Consider the following 15,635-nt stretch of genomic DNA (forward strand, 5'->3'; position numbering starts at 1 on the left):
CACTAACGTGATGGATAATAGCAACCACGGCATTGTATCGTGCCTCTTCCAACATTCACCGTTCCTTCGCACGGCTCCCTTGCGCCCCCCCCCCCCCCCCCCAACGTAGCCAACAAAAACAAATACAATTCAGCCCGTCTGCCCATACCAATAAAGACAAAAAGAACGCTCACCCGCACCGCAACCTCTTCAGGCTTTTGGGAGGCGGTGCTAGGTGGGGGGGGGGGGGGGCAAACGCTGTTAAGCGAGCACTTATGAAGGAGACCGGCAAGGCGCAAGACGAGGTGAGCGGTGTTGAGTTAGAGGAGAGTTGATTTCGGCACCCACCCCACAAACACCACCACCACAATTGCACCTCGCGCACTTCCCCCCCCCCCCAACCGTTAGCACCGGTCAATGGAGGATGCGATGGCCAGGGTGTTATTCTCGGCAAACAGCCGGGCGACCTCCTTGCTGAAGAAGAGGCCATCTTTGTCGGCGATGACCCTCGCGATGCCGTCCCTCAGAGGCCGTGGCGTCGCCTCGTAACTCATCCTGCGGCGACGGGAAACGGTGGGCGGGCGAGTGAGCACGAGGTCAACCGGTTGGGACTCCACGTTGTTAATTGTGACCCGTGCCCACTGTGCCTCGATGTTTGCTGGCCGTGATCGTTTTTCGAGGACACAGGGAAGTCAGTCATCAATAAATGATAAAATCAAAGTTTTTTTGGAGCACTCCTACGTTGTTTTCCTTGGTTACACTGCCTGATCCTCCCTTTCGTTGGCTGCGACACGACTCGCTTTCTCTCCCAAACACGGCCACGTGCACACAAGAACTTTCTACGGGGGTGACGAGGTTCTGTTTATTCGTACGGCTCCCAGCATATAGATACGCCAACGGACCTGTAATATCGATGTGTTGGCGTCACGATTGGTTCCCGATACAGGCCTCCCTCTCTTCAAGATCCCAAGGGAATCTTGTCCAGTGGTCCACGTGGCTCTGGCAATCGAATCACGTGTCTGACTAACCTGCATTTGACGAAGGGCATGACCTAACGTACTGGCCCATCTATCCTAAACCAACAGTGACCCGGCAACATTGACAAGGTTTAACACCCACAAATTATACTGTAGTGTGAAAATATTCACCATTTATTAGGGACTCTTAAAGTTAGGGGGGGTGACGTTTTACATTAATGTGCAAAGGGACAGAAAATAATATTAAATTGTTTTAGTTTTTTTCTAAATAATGGGAGAAGTATTGGTGAAAAAAAAAGGTTTCAATAACAAGAGTTTTTGCTATTCCCCACTCCCCAACCTTTACGGACCGATGGACAAAGCCACCAAAGCGTTCATGCGCTCAACCCAAGGTGCAAAGCGCTAGAAAAGTGAATAAAGTAGGTTTACTGCCAACCGGCAGCTTAAATCGATGCCCACCTGCGGTGATGCGAGCTGCCAAGCTCCACACGGTACGTGAAGGATGGAGCCAGGTGGCCAGGCCCCACAAGCAGCAGGGAGATCGCAAATCGAACCTCCTGCGACACAGTGCGTTTCTCGAGGACCAGGAGGAATTGGTGGCCCAGGCACACCTCGAACCAAGAGGGGGGGGGGGGGGGGACGAGGCACAAAAGCATCTTGTATTTCAGTTTCAGTACTGGGGTTTCAATGAGGCAGGAGAATATATTTTTTTTTGCTTTGACCCAAAAACGTCTGGCTTTGTGTGCTACGATTATGCATTGATTTTTAAGTAGCCTTACCAAGATGTGTGCTTGGGTGGGGAAGAAGGCAGCAATACATCTGGATTTCATTTACAGTACTGGGTTTTCAATATCAGGAATCAGAATATGTATTTATACTGGACGAATGCAATGCCCCTTCTGGACACCTACAGATGTCCAGAAGAAGAGGCACAGGATCAGACTGTTACAACGACAAATAACAAACAATACACAAACAGGAGTTAAAAGTCGAGGAGAGGTAATCAAATCACTTGAAAAATAAATCGTAATTGTTTTTATTTTACCAGGAAAAGCCCACCGAGCTACGTAGCTCTTTTTCAGCCACGACCTGGCCACAAATGACAGCTCAACGAAGTAGCTTATCACGTGGAAATGTATAGCAGCCAAATATAATCTAAAACAAATGTCGCATTTTGACTCAAAAATTGTCTGCCTTTGTTTCGGCCACTAATGGCAGCGTGCACTACAATGTATGCATTTTCTTGGTTCTTTCGGTAAAGTCACGTAGAAGGGAAATAATAAAATAATACAAATAAAATAATTCTCACGACGCTTCGGCCACAACGCAAGCAGCCGTCCTCAGGTGAAGGACCAGGTCTGTCGGGGAAGACGTAATTGTTTTTATTTTACCAGGAAAAGCCCACCGAGCTACGTAGCTCTTCTTCAGCCACAACCTGACAGACCTGTTCTTCACCTGAGGACGGCTGCTTGCGTTGTGGCCGAAACGTCGTGAGAATTATTTAAAGTTTTATTTTATTATTTTATTATTTCCCTTCTACGTGACTTTACCGAAAGAACCAAGCAGATGAATCCCTGCAGTCACGAAAGCTTTAAATCTAAATGTATGCATTGATTTAAAGTTGCTTTCCAATTATAAGGGTATGGAACCCAACACACGTAGATTATTTAACAGTAGCATTTGGAGAATAAAATGATTGGCTAGAATACAATGTGGTGGCTCACACAAACTAAAAATGGGGACGAAGCCACAATATACTGGATCTGGATTTTAGACTTGCTGGGTGTCCAATAAGTGGGATAAAATTTCAGTTTACTGGAATCAAAATGTGTTCGTGAAACTCGGAGTAACTTGACTGTTTTTCGGAAATGTAATCGTGTTTCTATAGCATCATGAATGTACTCATCCGACAATACAGAGAACACTTGATTTCTTATGTACAAGTAGGATAATAACACAAAAAAAATGTTGAAAACAAATACATTTCATTCGTATAAAAGTCTGTTCCGAAGATGGCTAGACGACCAGAGCACAGCGATATTAGGAAACCACTGGGGCTCTGCACTTGTAAATCCAGATTGAAAACTCATTTCTTCAACAGCTTTGTGATTCATCTTCTTGGTTCTTTCGATAAAGTCACGTAGAAGGGAAGTAATAAAATAATAAAAATAAAACATAACAAAATAATTCTCACGACGTTTCGGGCTACAACGCAAGCAGCCGTCTTCAGGGTGAAGAATGAGACACTGCCAAGCTAGGAGCTTGTATATAAGCTGGGTTGGAGGTGGAAGAAGAGCGCCTTAACAAAAGAATGTGCATATCAAGAGTAATTTAGCATATTTATTTAAATCGAAATTTAGCTTTGTGATTATATTGTGGTCCTTCCCGCCGCGCCTCCGATTAGGACTGTAGGCTATGTATGTGCGAAAGAAGTTCAATATACATACATAAATACGTAAGAAATGAAGCAAATCGGGATATGGGCCTTGTGGCTGGACTAATAATTCCCAGTAGCATTTGCTTAAGATGCCAAACTCTTGTTGGAACTGTTGCGATGTTCAGATAATTATCAGCCTGTTAAACATTTCTATAATATTCAACAGGACTGCTTCTCGTAAAACTACACTATTAACTAAACTACACTATTAAAGTGCAACATACAGTAGAACCTCTGGTCACGACCATAATTCGTTCCATAACTTTGGTCGAAACCCGATTTGGTCATGACTCGAACCTAATTTCCCCATTAGATTGTATGTAAATACGATTAATCCATTCCAGACTCTTACGAACTGTATATAAATAGTTTTTTAAAGGGTTTTAAGCACAAAAATTGTTAATTATGCCATAAAATTCACAGTGTAATAGTAAACTAAATGTAAAAACATTGAATAACACTGAGAAAACCTTGAACAGAGAAAACTAACATTGCCAGCGTCAAGGTTTAGAATCGTTCAACAAGATGATTGTTTCGTCTGCTACATCAGTCGGTCGATTCTGAGAGAGAGAATATTCGCATGAGCATTTCAGGTTTCTATTGAAAGTAAGTTAACAGTAATATTTGGGTACAGTATTGTTTTTGGAAGCATTCACCGTAATATCGTATGAACGTTTACTTCACCGCATCATCGTATTAATGATGCGAGAAGAGATTAACGGGTTCTTATGCTAGCAATTTATGTACTCAGCGCTTTCGATCTCTAAATTACGGCTTGAATGAGGGGGGAGGGGTATGAATACACTCACAAAATCAATATCTTACTAGGAATTTTATATAACAAAAGTTATATATATAATTTGGCGCTTACAAAAAAAATGGCGCGGAAGGGGAAATCGGCTGCGGCCGTGTTTTATCGTCACCCGAGTTTGCGTTCGTGACCAGATTACATTTTTTTGTGATTTTTTGGTCGTAACTGCAACACAGGCAATCATCATCAGGTGTGAAATCCACAGACCAGAATCAGAATGTGTGGATTTCACACCGGATGACGATTGCTTGTGTTGCAGTCGAAACGTCGTGATAATTTTTACTGTATTATATTAATATTATTTTATTATTTCCCTTCTACGTGACTTTACCCAAAGAACCAAGAATATACACACGTACGTACACCCGCCGACCCAAGGACCATCCGTCGGGCCAATACCTGGACCATGAGCCAGAATGTGGGCGGCGGTTTCTCGAGGTTGGTCGCCTGGAAGAGGACGTCTGTGCCACACAGCTTGGGCACGCTGGGATGAGCCTTCGCCAGTGTGGAAGCACACCACGCAGGGAGCCCTGCCAGGGGCAGGCGGTACGGCCAGGGCACGGGCACCGGTAGGGCCTGAAGATGCACCGATCATCGTGGGGCCTCCGGTGGCACATGGCGAACGTCGGAGGGCGAGCCGTTCTGGAAAACTGCCCAGGGAAAAGCAGCGTCATGATCAGAATGTGTATTTCTACTGGAAGAGGAATCCAATGAGCATTCAAAGCTCTTTTTCAGATTTCAAGTAGGGCCACGGGGTCAGAGCGTTATAACAAATAATACAAATACAAGAGAGTGCAGAGTATAGGCAAGGTAAACAAAATCACTTCCAAATAAAAACACAAATAAAGTAAGCTGTGATAATTGTTTTGTTACCCTTTTATCTGGCAACAAAACTGACACCTTTTTTTTACAAGGAGTCATGTTTGCATAGACCACAATACCTGCAGTCGTAATGCAAACAAAAAACATAACCCTGAGTACACATGCACGTTTACCAATGCACCACATTTGCACGTCATCATCATAATCATCAGCCATGGTCAATCCACTGTTTGGTGTCCTCTTCAAGCCTTGGCCATCTCATGATGCTGCAATGTTAAAATCCATGGGCACATAGGTGGCCAGATGTTAACTACCTCACCTGGTTTGCAGGAGGTCCTGGGTTCGATACCTACCCTAACGGCTGTATATATTTGGAGTTTGCATGTTCTCCCCGTTTTTCTGTATTTTTCTCCGAGTCCTCCGGTTTTTCACGCCACATTTAGAATCGACATGCATCGAGGGTAATTTGGCTGCCAACACGTTCCTTCGGAGTGGGCAGGTAGGAACTTGGTTGGACAGCGCGGCGTTCGGGGGGGGGGGGGGCAGTTGGATGAGTGGGCGTGTTTACCCTTCCCCCCCACCCTCCCCGACATCGTCAACCAATCGCGGCGTTGCTCGGTGTTCGGTGGGGAGGGGATTGCATGAGTGGGCGTGTTTACAACCCACCTCTACCAATGGCGGCCCCGCTCGGCGTTTGGGGGGGGGGGGGGGGGGGAGTTGGATGAATGGGCGTGTTTACCATCCCCCACCCTCCCCGACATCCTCAACCAATCGCGGCTTTGCTCGGCGTTCGGGGGGGGAGGTGTATGGGTGGGCTGCATTCCGATGCACAACAGACAAACAATCCCTGGTAGGCAGTGTGGAACCTGTTGTTCCTTACCTGTATATATTTCCACGTGACAAACCACTTTCGTTGAGCTGTCATTTGTGATGGACAGGTCGTTTGTGAATAAGTATAACCCGTAAAAACAAAGTTTTTCACTATAAATCCTTTATATGCGTGGCAGCTAGAGTCCTCTCGTCCTCTGGCTTGAGATGGCTGCCACCTATGGGTCAGATGATTGTCTGCCAGTATTAAGCAATTGGTAATTAAATATTTAATTTGTTTTCCCTAAACAGTGTAACATTTTGGAAATTATTTTTTCACGAAAATTAATTGTCTCGCACAACGAGTCTGTGTGCAAAATGTCAGCTCGATTGGATCACGGGAAGTGGGTTAAAAAACGACCGAAAGATTTGCACGGTCGTAAGCAAGCATGCAAGCACGCAAGCAAGCAAGCGAACTTAATATAAAGGATTTAAAAAGAGCTAAATAGCTCAATTGGGCTTTACCTGCCAAACTAAAAATATAGTTTAGTTTATTGATGTTATTGCCATGGTGGATATCATTAGTGCATAACTTGCAATTCAAACAGTACAGGGTGTCTAAAATATACGGATACCATTAGGTTATACAAGATTGTGTTCCTGTATTGTATACTTATTTTGCAGGTAATGAGCAGTTATGAGCATTGTACGAGAAATCCGCCAACACTAGTTTGATTAGACGTTACCCTTTTTGGCAATAAAACAGGTTAAGATGTTCAAACACCAAATAGAAACCCTTTGCAAGGAATCAAGTCTGCGTTAACACTGGTCAACAAAAAAAACATGTTTTTCTGGCCTGGGCTTTTGCAGCTGTTTTAGACTAATTTCAGGGTGCTGATTCCAAATCTGATCTCAGATTTGCTCCATCACATCTCATTGTATGCTATCGGCATACCCCATTTTCATTGATTTGACCCGAAATTAACTCTGTCACTTATGATTGCAAGTTGTTGCGAGTCAGTGACTGCTTTAGTGTTAAAATATGGTGCTGTATTTTTAGGATAGTGTGTTTATAATATAACTTTATGTAGATATCCACATTTATTTAATATTTTTCTTCTGCAGTTTTTATTGAAAATGCCATATTTGATATCTCAAAAATCTGATGTGATAGGCAAAAACTGATGCCAGATTTGGAATCAGCACCCCAAAATTACCTTAAAACCGTTGGAATACCTTATGCCAGAAAAAGTGTGTTGACCAGTGTAATATATGCATCGTCTTTGAAACAAATTGGTCAGTAACAAAATACGTTTGATGGCGTTTCAATTCCTTTCCACGAGCCGTTTCAAGAATATTTATTTATTTATTCAAGATAAGCCTGCCTTGTCCAAGACTTTCATGATAATCCAGAACGAAGATATTTTGGCCAATCCAAATGATAAAGTCCACTACCTCTCTGCATGGCTTATGTGCTGTGAAGGAGGGCCATTGCCCGAACCGTCGCCAAATAATGTTGTCATTTCAAGGTGGCGTTATTGACGGTTTATCAATACAAGTTCAAGTTCATTCATTAGGTATAGCCCTGTGAGCCATTCAGCTCTTGAATCGGGTGCAACCGCAACAAACAAAAAACAAAAACATGAACAAAAAACATCTTAAAGTGAATATGTGACTAAGTGCAAACAGAAAATCCAAGAAAAGACAGCAAAATATTGCAGAAAAAACACCGTACACCAACGCTGTGTGCAAAAATCCCAGTGGGATGCAAGCCAAACAACAACAACCACAAGACAGCTTAGATTAAGGCCATCAGTCTAACTGTACTACAACAAACAAACATGGCTAAACCAATAACTTTTCGATATCACCAAAATAAAGCCATGAAAGCAATGAAAAAACAATCATAGGAACTGTGACGGAATTTTCACAATAAATGGCATAAACAACATGTACTACCAAGACCCTGCAGCAGCATGCCACCACCACGCTGTTGCTGCCGTTCCTGCTTGGGTACAACACTGCCAATGCATGATCACCAATGCATTGAAATATTGTAGAGTATTGCCCTCCTCTGGCGAAAGGGCTACACTTATTTAACAATTCTATTGACACAAACTGGGGCAGGGCGAGGCAGCCAGTGAAACAGCAAGAAACATCACCTTGCACGAGAAATCAGGTCCGCCGAGGCAGGTTGCGACGGCAGCGGCGGTTGTTGTTGTTGCTGCTGTGGTGGTGGTTGTTGCTGTTGTGGTGGTGGTTGTGGCGCACCATAAGGCAACGCTTAAATTGAATTTCCCGCGTTGCTGCTGCTGCCACCACCACGCTGCTGCTGCTGTTGCTGCCACCACCACGCTGCTGCTGCTGTTGCTGCTGTTGCTGATGCTGCTGCTGCTGTTGCTGCTGATGCTGCTGCTGCTGCTGTTGCTTCTGCTGCTGTTGCTCTGCTGCTGTTGCTTCTGCTGCTGTTGCTTCTGCTGCTGTTGCTTCTGCTGCTGTTGCTGCTGCTGTTGCTGCTGCTGCTGTTGCTGCTGCTGCTGTTGCTGCTGCTGCTGTTGCTGCTGCTGCTGTTGCTGCTGCTGCTGTTGCTGCCACCACCAGTGCGCTGCTGCCACCACCAGCGCGCTGCTGCCACTGCCGCTGCTGCCACTGCCACTGCTGCCACTGCCACTGCTGCCACTGCCGCACCTGCCACTGCCGCTGCTGCCACTGCCGCACCTGCCACTGCCGCTGCTGCCACTGCCGCACCTGCCGCCACTGTTGCCACTGCCACCGCTGCCGCCACTGCCGCCACCGCCTCCCACCTGGCATTGCTGACGTCACTCACAGGTGCGCGCCCGGTGGGATGCGGGAGGTCTCTTAATAAAGGCGACTGTGGCCAATCAGCGACGAGAACGAGCATGCGTGTGTCTGTATGTGTGTCTGTATGTCTGTTTGCAGCTGGTGTTGGCATCGTCCCCCACTCCACCTGATGTCGAGGGTAAATGGGCGAGGTTTAAGACTGTGACTCATGCAGCTGCAATGGCTGCTTTGGGTACGCGGTCCAGACCTCCCCAGAAACCCTGGCTGACAGAGGAGGTGTTCAGGTTAATTGAGAAAAAGCGACAGGCCCACTCTCATCGCCTACAGCATCCCACGTCAGAGAATGAGGAGGTTTACCGCAGCCTTCGCTCGGAAGTTCGGAGAACCGTAAGGCGCTGTAAGGATGGGTGGTGGTCGCGGGTTGCTGAGGAGATGGAGTCTGCCTCAGTGGCCCGTGATCACAAATCACTATTTAACTCCATCAAAAAAGTAACCTGCAGCGCCACACCTATTACCATCATTAGAGGAAAAAACGGTGATCCAATCTCCGACCCCCAGGAACAGGTTTGCAGATTTGCTGAGCATTTCTGTGAGGTCCTGGGGGAGGGAAATTCTCTCAGCCAGGAAAACATCATGGCACAAAGTGGTGATAACCCTGCTGAGGCTGCGGTGCCTCAAATATTGGAAGAGGTCACCCCCTGTGAGTGGCTGGCTGAGGTGCCAGCTGTTGAGGAAGTACTGAGGGCGATCCGGAGTCTGAGACCAGGGAAGGCATCGGGCAGAGATGATCTCCCAAGCGAAATGCTGAGGGATGGTGGCGTGTGTGCACAGACTGCCCTATATGACATCATAACAACAGTCTGGACCACTGGACGGGTTCCGCAGGACTGGAAGGATGCCCTGGTGGTCCCCCTCTTTAAAAAGGGGGACCGTACCGACTGTAACAACTACAGGGGCATCTCACTCCTCAGTGTGCCGGGTAAGGTCCTGGCAAGGATTATTCAACATCGCTTTGCTAGGCACGCTGAGGAGAGGCTTGCGGAGCCCCAATGCGGTTTCAGGAAAGGGCGGTCCTGCACAGATGCCATATTTTCTGTCCGTCTGCTACAGCAGAGGTGTAGGGAATTCCAAAAAGACCTACATCTCTGCTTTATTGACCTGGTCAAGGCCTATGATACCATCAGTAGGACTGGGCTCTGGGTTGTTCTTCGTGCTTTCGGAGTCGCTGACCCTCTGCTCACGATCATTAAGGACCTTCATGATGGTGAGCGGGCCCGGGTAAAACTACGTGGCCGGGAGTCGGAGCCTTTCCCTGTACACCTTGGGGTGCGACAGGGATGTCTTCTGGCTCCCACATTATTTAACATCTATTTTGACCGCGTAGTTCGTGAAGCCTTCAATAGCTGTACCGGGGGAATTTCCATTTGGTACAGATATAATGGGAGGCTGATCGATGCCCGGGTGCGATCAAGGGATGGCTCCCTATTGGTCAACCACGTTATGTATGCCGATGATTTGGTAATAGCTGCTCATTCAGAAGAGGAGTTGGAGACGCTGCTGCTGAGACTGGAGCGTGCCACTAAGAGGTGGGGCCTTACCATCAGCCCCACCAAAACTAAGCACCTGCCTGGGTATTTTGTACCATCGGACACTCCACCCCCACAACTCCCAATTGGTGATGGGGCAGTTGTGGAGAGAGTGGAGAGTTTCCCATACCTGGGCAGTGTGCTTATGACCGGCTCCAGTTTATCAGCAGAGGTCTCACTCCGAATCAGTCGAGCGGCAATATCTTTTCATCGGTTACGTAACGCTGTGTGGAAGCTACCTGGTCTGTCGCTCCGCACGAAGCTTCAGGTCTTCTCGGCCACGGTCATTCCCTCCCTTCTCTACGCTTGCGAAACGTGGACCCCCCTAGTGGAGCATCTTCGCCGGTTGGAAACATTTAGGCTGGCCTGCCTACGATCCATCCTGGGTTTAACCAGGCTGGATTGTGTGAGGAGCTCACAAGTCCTTGAAAGATCTGGGCAAAGTCCCATCAGTGAACTCCTCCGGCAGGCAAGGCTGCATTGGCTGGGTCATGTAGCCCGCACGCCCAGCCACCGCATGCCTAAACAGCTTTTGTTCGGCCGGATCGAGGGGGCTAAACGGGCGCGGCACGGGCTGGAGAAGAGATGGAGTGATGTGGTACAGGAGGACGTGGAGCTGAGTGGACTTGCCGATGACTGGTACCAGCGGTGTCAAGATCGGCCTCTGTGGAGGAGGCTCGTGAAGGACGCTACTGGGCAGTTGGAGGCAGTCGCCCTCCAACAACAACGCAGGGCGGAGGAGCAACGCTCACAACAACGAGCGGAGCGCCGGGTGGCTAAAGCACAGCAAGTTGGTACAGTAGGGGGCACAGGTGGTGCATCAGCCAGTCATCTCGGTCATCTCGGTCAGTCGACCCGTGGCACCTGGGTCTGCCCCGTGACCTCCTGCCAGCGGGCGTTCGACATTTCACGTGGCCTCAAGGTGCACTTGGCCTGGCACAAGCGTCGTGGTGACGTCACCGCCACTTAGTGGCGAATGGCGGTTGTTGTTGTTGTTGTCTGTATGTGTGTCTGTATGTACGTGTGTGTCTGTATGTATGTACGTGTGTCTGTCTGTGTTGTTGTATATAAATAGGGCTTTTTCCAAAAATTTATATTAAAATTAATTCTGTCAATTTTTTAAAATAATAATAATCAATAAAAAAAACACCCTCAAACCCGCTACCTCCCACAAGCACCAAGCATCTGGAGGTCGTAAAAGGCCATTACATAATAAACTCCGGGGAAAAGGAAGGTTAACGACGATCTGCAAAATCTCCAGATTGTCAAAGGACCATATGACATGACCCCAACGGACGTTTAGGAGAGTTCACAAACAAATTTCCAGAGCCATAAAACACCAACGGACATTATAACTGATATTTTTTTATACGGTAAAAGTTTGAAGCTTAGCTATGAGAATAAGTCGACATTTTTGACTGCAGTATTACTTATTTTATTTTGTATTGTATCTTTCTATCTATGTGACTTCACCAAGAGAACCACGGAATATGAATTCCGGCAGTCAAGAAAGCTTAAGTGGAAACTTAGTTACATATCCAATCTCGGGAAATCAAAATAGAACTCTAGAATTAAATACTCCGATCCCTGGTGACACAGACTAATAACAAAGCTTGGCAAACCCTCGGAATAATGGTGGTAACAACAAGGGGCATTACGAATCTTGGTTAAACATAAATCAAATAATAACCACGAGCAGTGGCGGCTCCTGCAAAATCTCTCAGGGGGGGCAAATGTCTGGATGATTGATAAGGATAAGGTCCACCCATGCAATGAATAAATTAACAGCTTAAGCATGTAAAGGCAAACTTCACTTCTTTAATATTAATGAAAAATAAAGTGACTCTTACAATACATCTTGTTTGTTTCTATACTCACTATTAAAACAAACCACTCAAGTTTATTTTATTAAAGATTCCACTCGGTGGCAACAAATTATATTGTTGGATGAAACGTGCTTACGTATGATGACGTAAGCACGTATGATGACGTAAGCACGTTAGGGCGAGCCCTTCCGGAAGCCATAGAGAATGCATTGCAGCGCCCCCGTTCGAAAAAAAACATCTTTGAATGTAAGTCTATGGGGCCACTCGGGGCGATTCTCAGCCGGAGTGAAATCGCCCAAAAAGAGGCGGTACTCCACAGAACGTGACATGACGCTGATTGGACTATATCCAGAGGCACAGTGACGGCTAGCGTGACTCTGTGGTTGAATGACATTGGTGGTGCGTCGCCCAATCGCCCTAATGAAGAAACCGCCCCTGACCACGAGATATTTGACCGGGGGTAACTCATAAGAGATATAAGAAAATAGGTAAAACACACAAGACTAGATAATATGTATTCCATGAAATCAGAGCCTCCCCGTCCACCTTTGTCTTCCAACAATTTGACACAAACACATGGTAGCCATAAAATACGTATGGAGGGTGTCTGGCCTCGAGATAACAAACACTATGAAGAAGGGGGGGGGGGTGCAAACAAAAACATAGCCAGTCAAAGGTCAAAAAGGGGGGGGGGGCAGCCAGGCCGCTGCGGCCACGGGATAAAACGAGAAAGAGGGCATCTGTTTTTTTTCCCGCAAGAGACGCGCAAAGACGGGAGAGAATTTCACATTTAAGCACGGACACAGATCATGCAATTCAGTCTTGCAAAGGGGCAGGCTCCGGGGCATGGCCTCTAGATCAACCATGGGTGTCGTGTCTCGCAGAGAGAAGGGACGATGTGTTGTTAAGAGCCGAGTTCGGCATGAACCGACAGAGTATCGCTGAAAGTTTTATTCTACATTTATCCTGATGTTTTGAGTCACTTTGCGGAATCGAGGATTGCAATAAGTTGTATTGTACTAAGCTATCAGAGTTGTGTAAGAGGTGTGCTAATACAATTTTCAAGTTTGGAGAGTGAGCAGGGGCGGTTTCTTCATTAGGGCGATTGGGCGACGCACCACCAATGTCATTGAACCACAGAGTCACGCTAGCCATCACTGCAGCCTCTGGATATAGTCCAATCAGCGTCATGTCACGTTCTGTGGAGTACCGCCTCTTTTTGGGCGATTTCACTCCGGCTGAGAATCGCCCCGAGTGGCCCCATAGACTTACATTCAAAGATGTTTTTTTTCGAATGGGGGCGCTGCAATGCATTCTCTATGGCTTCCGGGAGGGCTCGCACTAACGTGCTTACGTCATCATACGTGCTTACGTCATCATACGTAAGCACGTTTCATCCAACAATATAATTTGTGGCCACCTCGTGGAATCTTTAATAAAATAAACTTGAGTGGTTTGTTTTAATAGTGAGTATAGAAACAAACAAGATGTATTGTAAGAGTCACTTTATTTTTCATTAATATTAAAGAAGTGAAGTTGCCTTTACATGCTTAAGCTGTTAATTTATCCATTGCATGGGTGGACCTTATCCTTATCAATCATCCAGACATTTGCCCCCCCTGAGAGATTTTGCAGGAGCCGCCACTGAGAGTGAGTGATCCAGCCAGCGACGAGCAGCTCACAGCAAGAGCCCTCTTGGAAGAAGGGCGGAGAGCACGAAAGTTGACCAACGACACAAGGCGAAGCCCTGATGGAAGGGTGGAAGAGGCAACACTGAACGCCAGTGCAAAACTGGCAGCTGAGAAAGAGTGACGAGCGACAACAAGCAATCAACATGGAGAAAGGGCGGAAAGCGCCAAGCATCGACCAAGCGAGCATCGCAGAGAAGCAGCAGCAGTGGATGAGCGACGAGAGCCATCGTTCATCACCAGAGAGAACGGAGCAGTGGAAAGAGCCTGAGCCAAACGCAGCCCTGAAGTGAGGGCGGGTGTCCGTGTGAAGCTGGCAGCTGCACGATCAAGGAGAGAGAACGGAGCAGTGGAAAGAGCCTGAGCCAAGCGCAGCCCTGAAGTGAGGGCGGGTGTCCGTGTGAAGCTGGCAGCTGCACGATCAAGAAGAGAGCACGGAGCAGGGGAAAGAGCCTGACCAGCCGCCCATGAGCAAGAGTGTCAGAGCCAGCGAGAGCGCCGTGGGTTCAACCCACACACACACCGACCAGCACCAGCTGGGAACCACGACAAGAGTGAGGAACGGCGACCAGCGGACGAGCTGCGCGCTATCTAACGACGGAATCATCGCGCACCGCCGACGGCGAGCATCGCGCCAACTCAACCAGCAGTGGAGAGAGCTGGCAACGCCAAGAGGAAGAGTGTTGGCGCAGGCAGGAGCGCCGTGTGTTTAATACACACACACACGACGTCCCAGCGGCCCTGCTGGGAACCCGAGGTGTTTTCAGCACAAGGAAGGCCGTACCGCGTAAGTCGCCAAGTCAACAAGTGGCAAAGAAGACACACGCACACAACACGCATATCGGGACTAATAAGATTGTTCCAAAAAGTTATCTTTGTGTTTCAAGAAGGGTTGCCATTCCAAGGTGGTGCGTTAAATATCAACTGATCGTGAAAAGCAGTTGCTGCCCGTCGAGTTACATGAATACGATTGTTAGAAGTATTTTAGTCATTCGTTTTTGTTAATTGCATACTCTTGCCAATTAATTAATTGATAACTACGTTTGCCTTCGGGATATGTTTCTTTATTACCGCTCGTATGAATATCGTCATATTCATTTTTAAGGATTTTTTCCTATCGCCGTGGATGCTCGCTTTACGCCGAGGAATAATCGATTGTTCTATTACCCAGTTTAACAAACGTAATCATCGAGGGTTAAATGTACGGATCAATGAGGAGAACATCTCCAGGAGTCCTGTGTTGCCAATTCCAAGCATAAGAGTTCGCATATTAGAGTGTTATGTTTTTAATCTTAATTTTGGAGCTTTCGTGACTGCAGGAATTATTATTTGGTTCTTTCGGTTAAGTCACGTCTAAAGATAAAATAATAAATTAAATAATAGCATATTACGACGTTTCGATTTTTTTAGATTAAAGTTGCTTAACACAGAAATGTCTGATTGGTGCGGTGAGATTTGAGTTTGCAGACCTGACATAAACACACTAAGACATAATCAGTAAAATGTTAAAGCGAGAAGCAGAGTATTATAACGATTGATAATTAGTATAAATTCTGACAATTGACTTTTTCAAGACCCGGCATATACAACAGTGTGTTCGTGTGAAAGCGGAGCGGTTACGAACCCGGCGTCCCGGGTTCGAGTCCCGCTCAAGGCTACCAATGCCAGTGATTGTCTGCACCGGTCCTGGGCCTCCCTTAGGTCGACTCGGCCTCACATGAGTACCTGGGGTGGTGTGTTAACGTCACCGCTGGTGAGACAAAGGCGGCCGGACGTGGTGCTGGCCACCCACCCCCTTGTGTGCCGTGCCCGCCTTCGTAGATGCTCGCTAACAGCACTTGCCCCAACAGTCTGTTAAGGCTATACGGAGGATCTTCGTCTTTGGTGTGTGCGCGCATGG

The 15,635-nt window shown here is 47.0% G+C and overlaps 1 protein-coding gene across 1 annotated transcript; it reads right to left on the bottom strand.

Annotated features, from left to right (window-relative positions):
• Positions 1-383: 383 nt before the first annotated feature.
• Positions 384-14,342, bottom strand: LOC133357455 (E3 ubiquitin-protein ligase SIAH2-like). Its single transcript, XM_061575401.1, is given in 6 exon segments — positions 384-534; positions 1,416-1,567; positions 4,604-4,707; positions 4,710-4,854; positions 7,996-8,116; positions 14,194-14,342. Coding segments are annotated over 6 exon segments (822 nt in total).
• Positions 14,343-15,635: the final 1,293 nt, after the last annotated feature.

This window comes from Lethenteron reissneri, chromosome 58 (assembly GCF_015708825.2).
Source record: "Lethenteron reissneri isolate LAM-NWPU_2019-01 chromosome 58, ASM1570882v1, whole genome shotgun sequence".
NCBI classification, from domain to species: Eukaryota; Metazoa; Chordata; class Hyperoartia; order Petromyzontiformes; family Petromyzontidae; genus Lethenteron; species Lethenteron reissneri.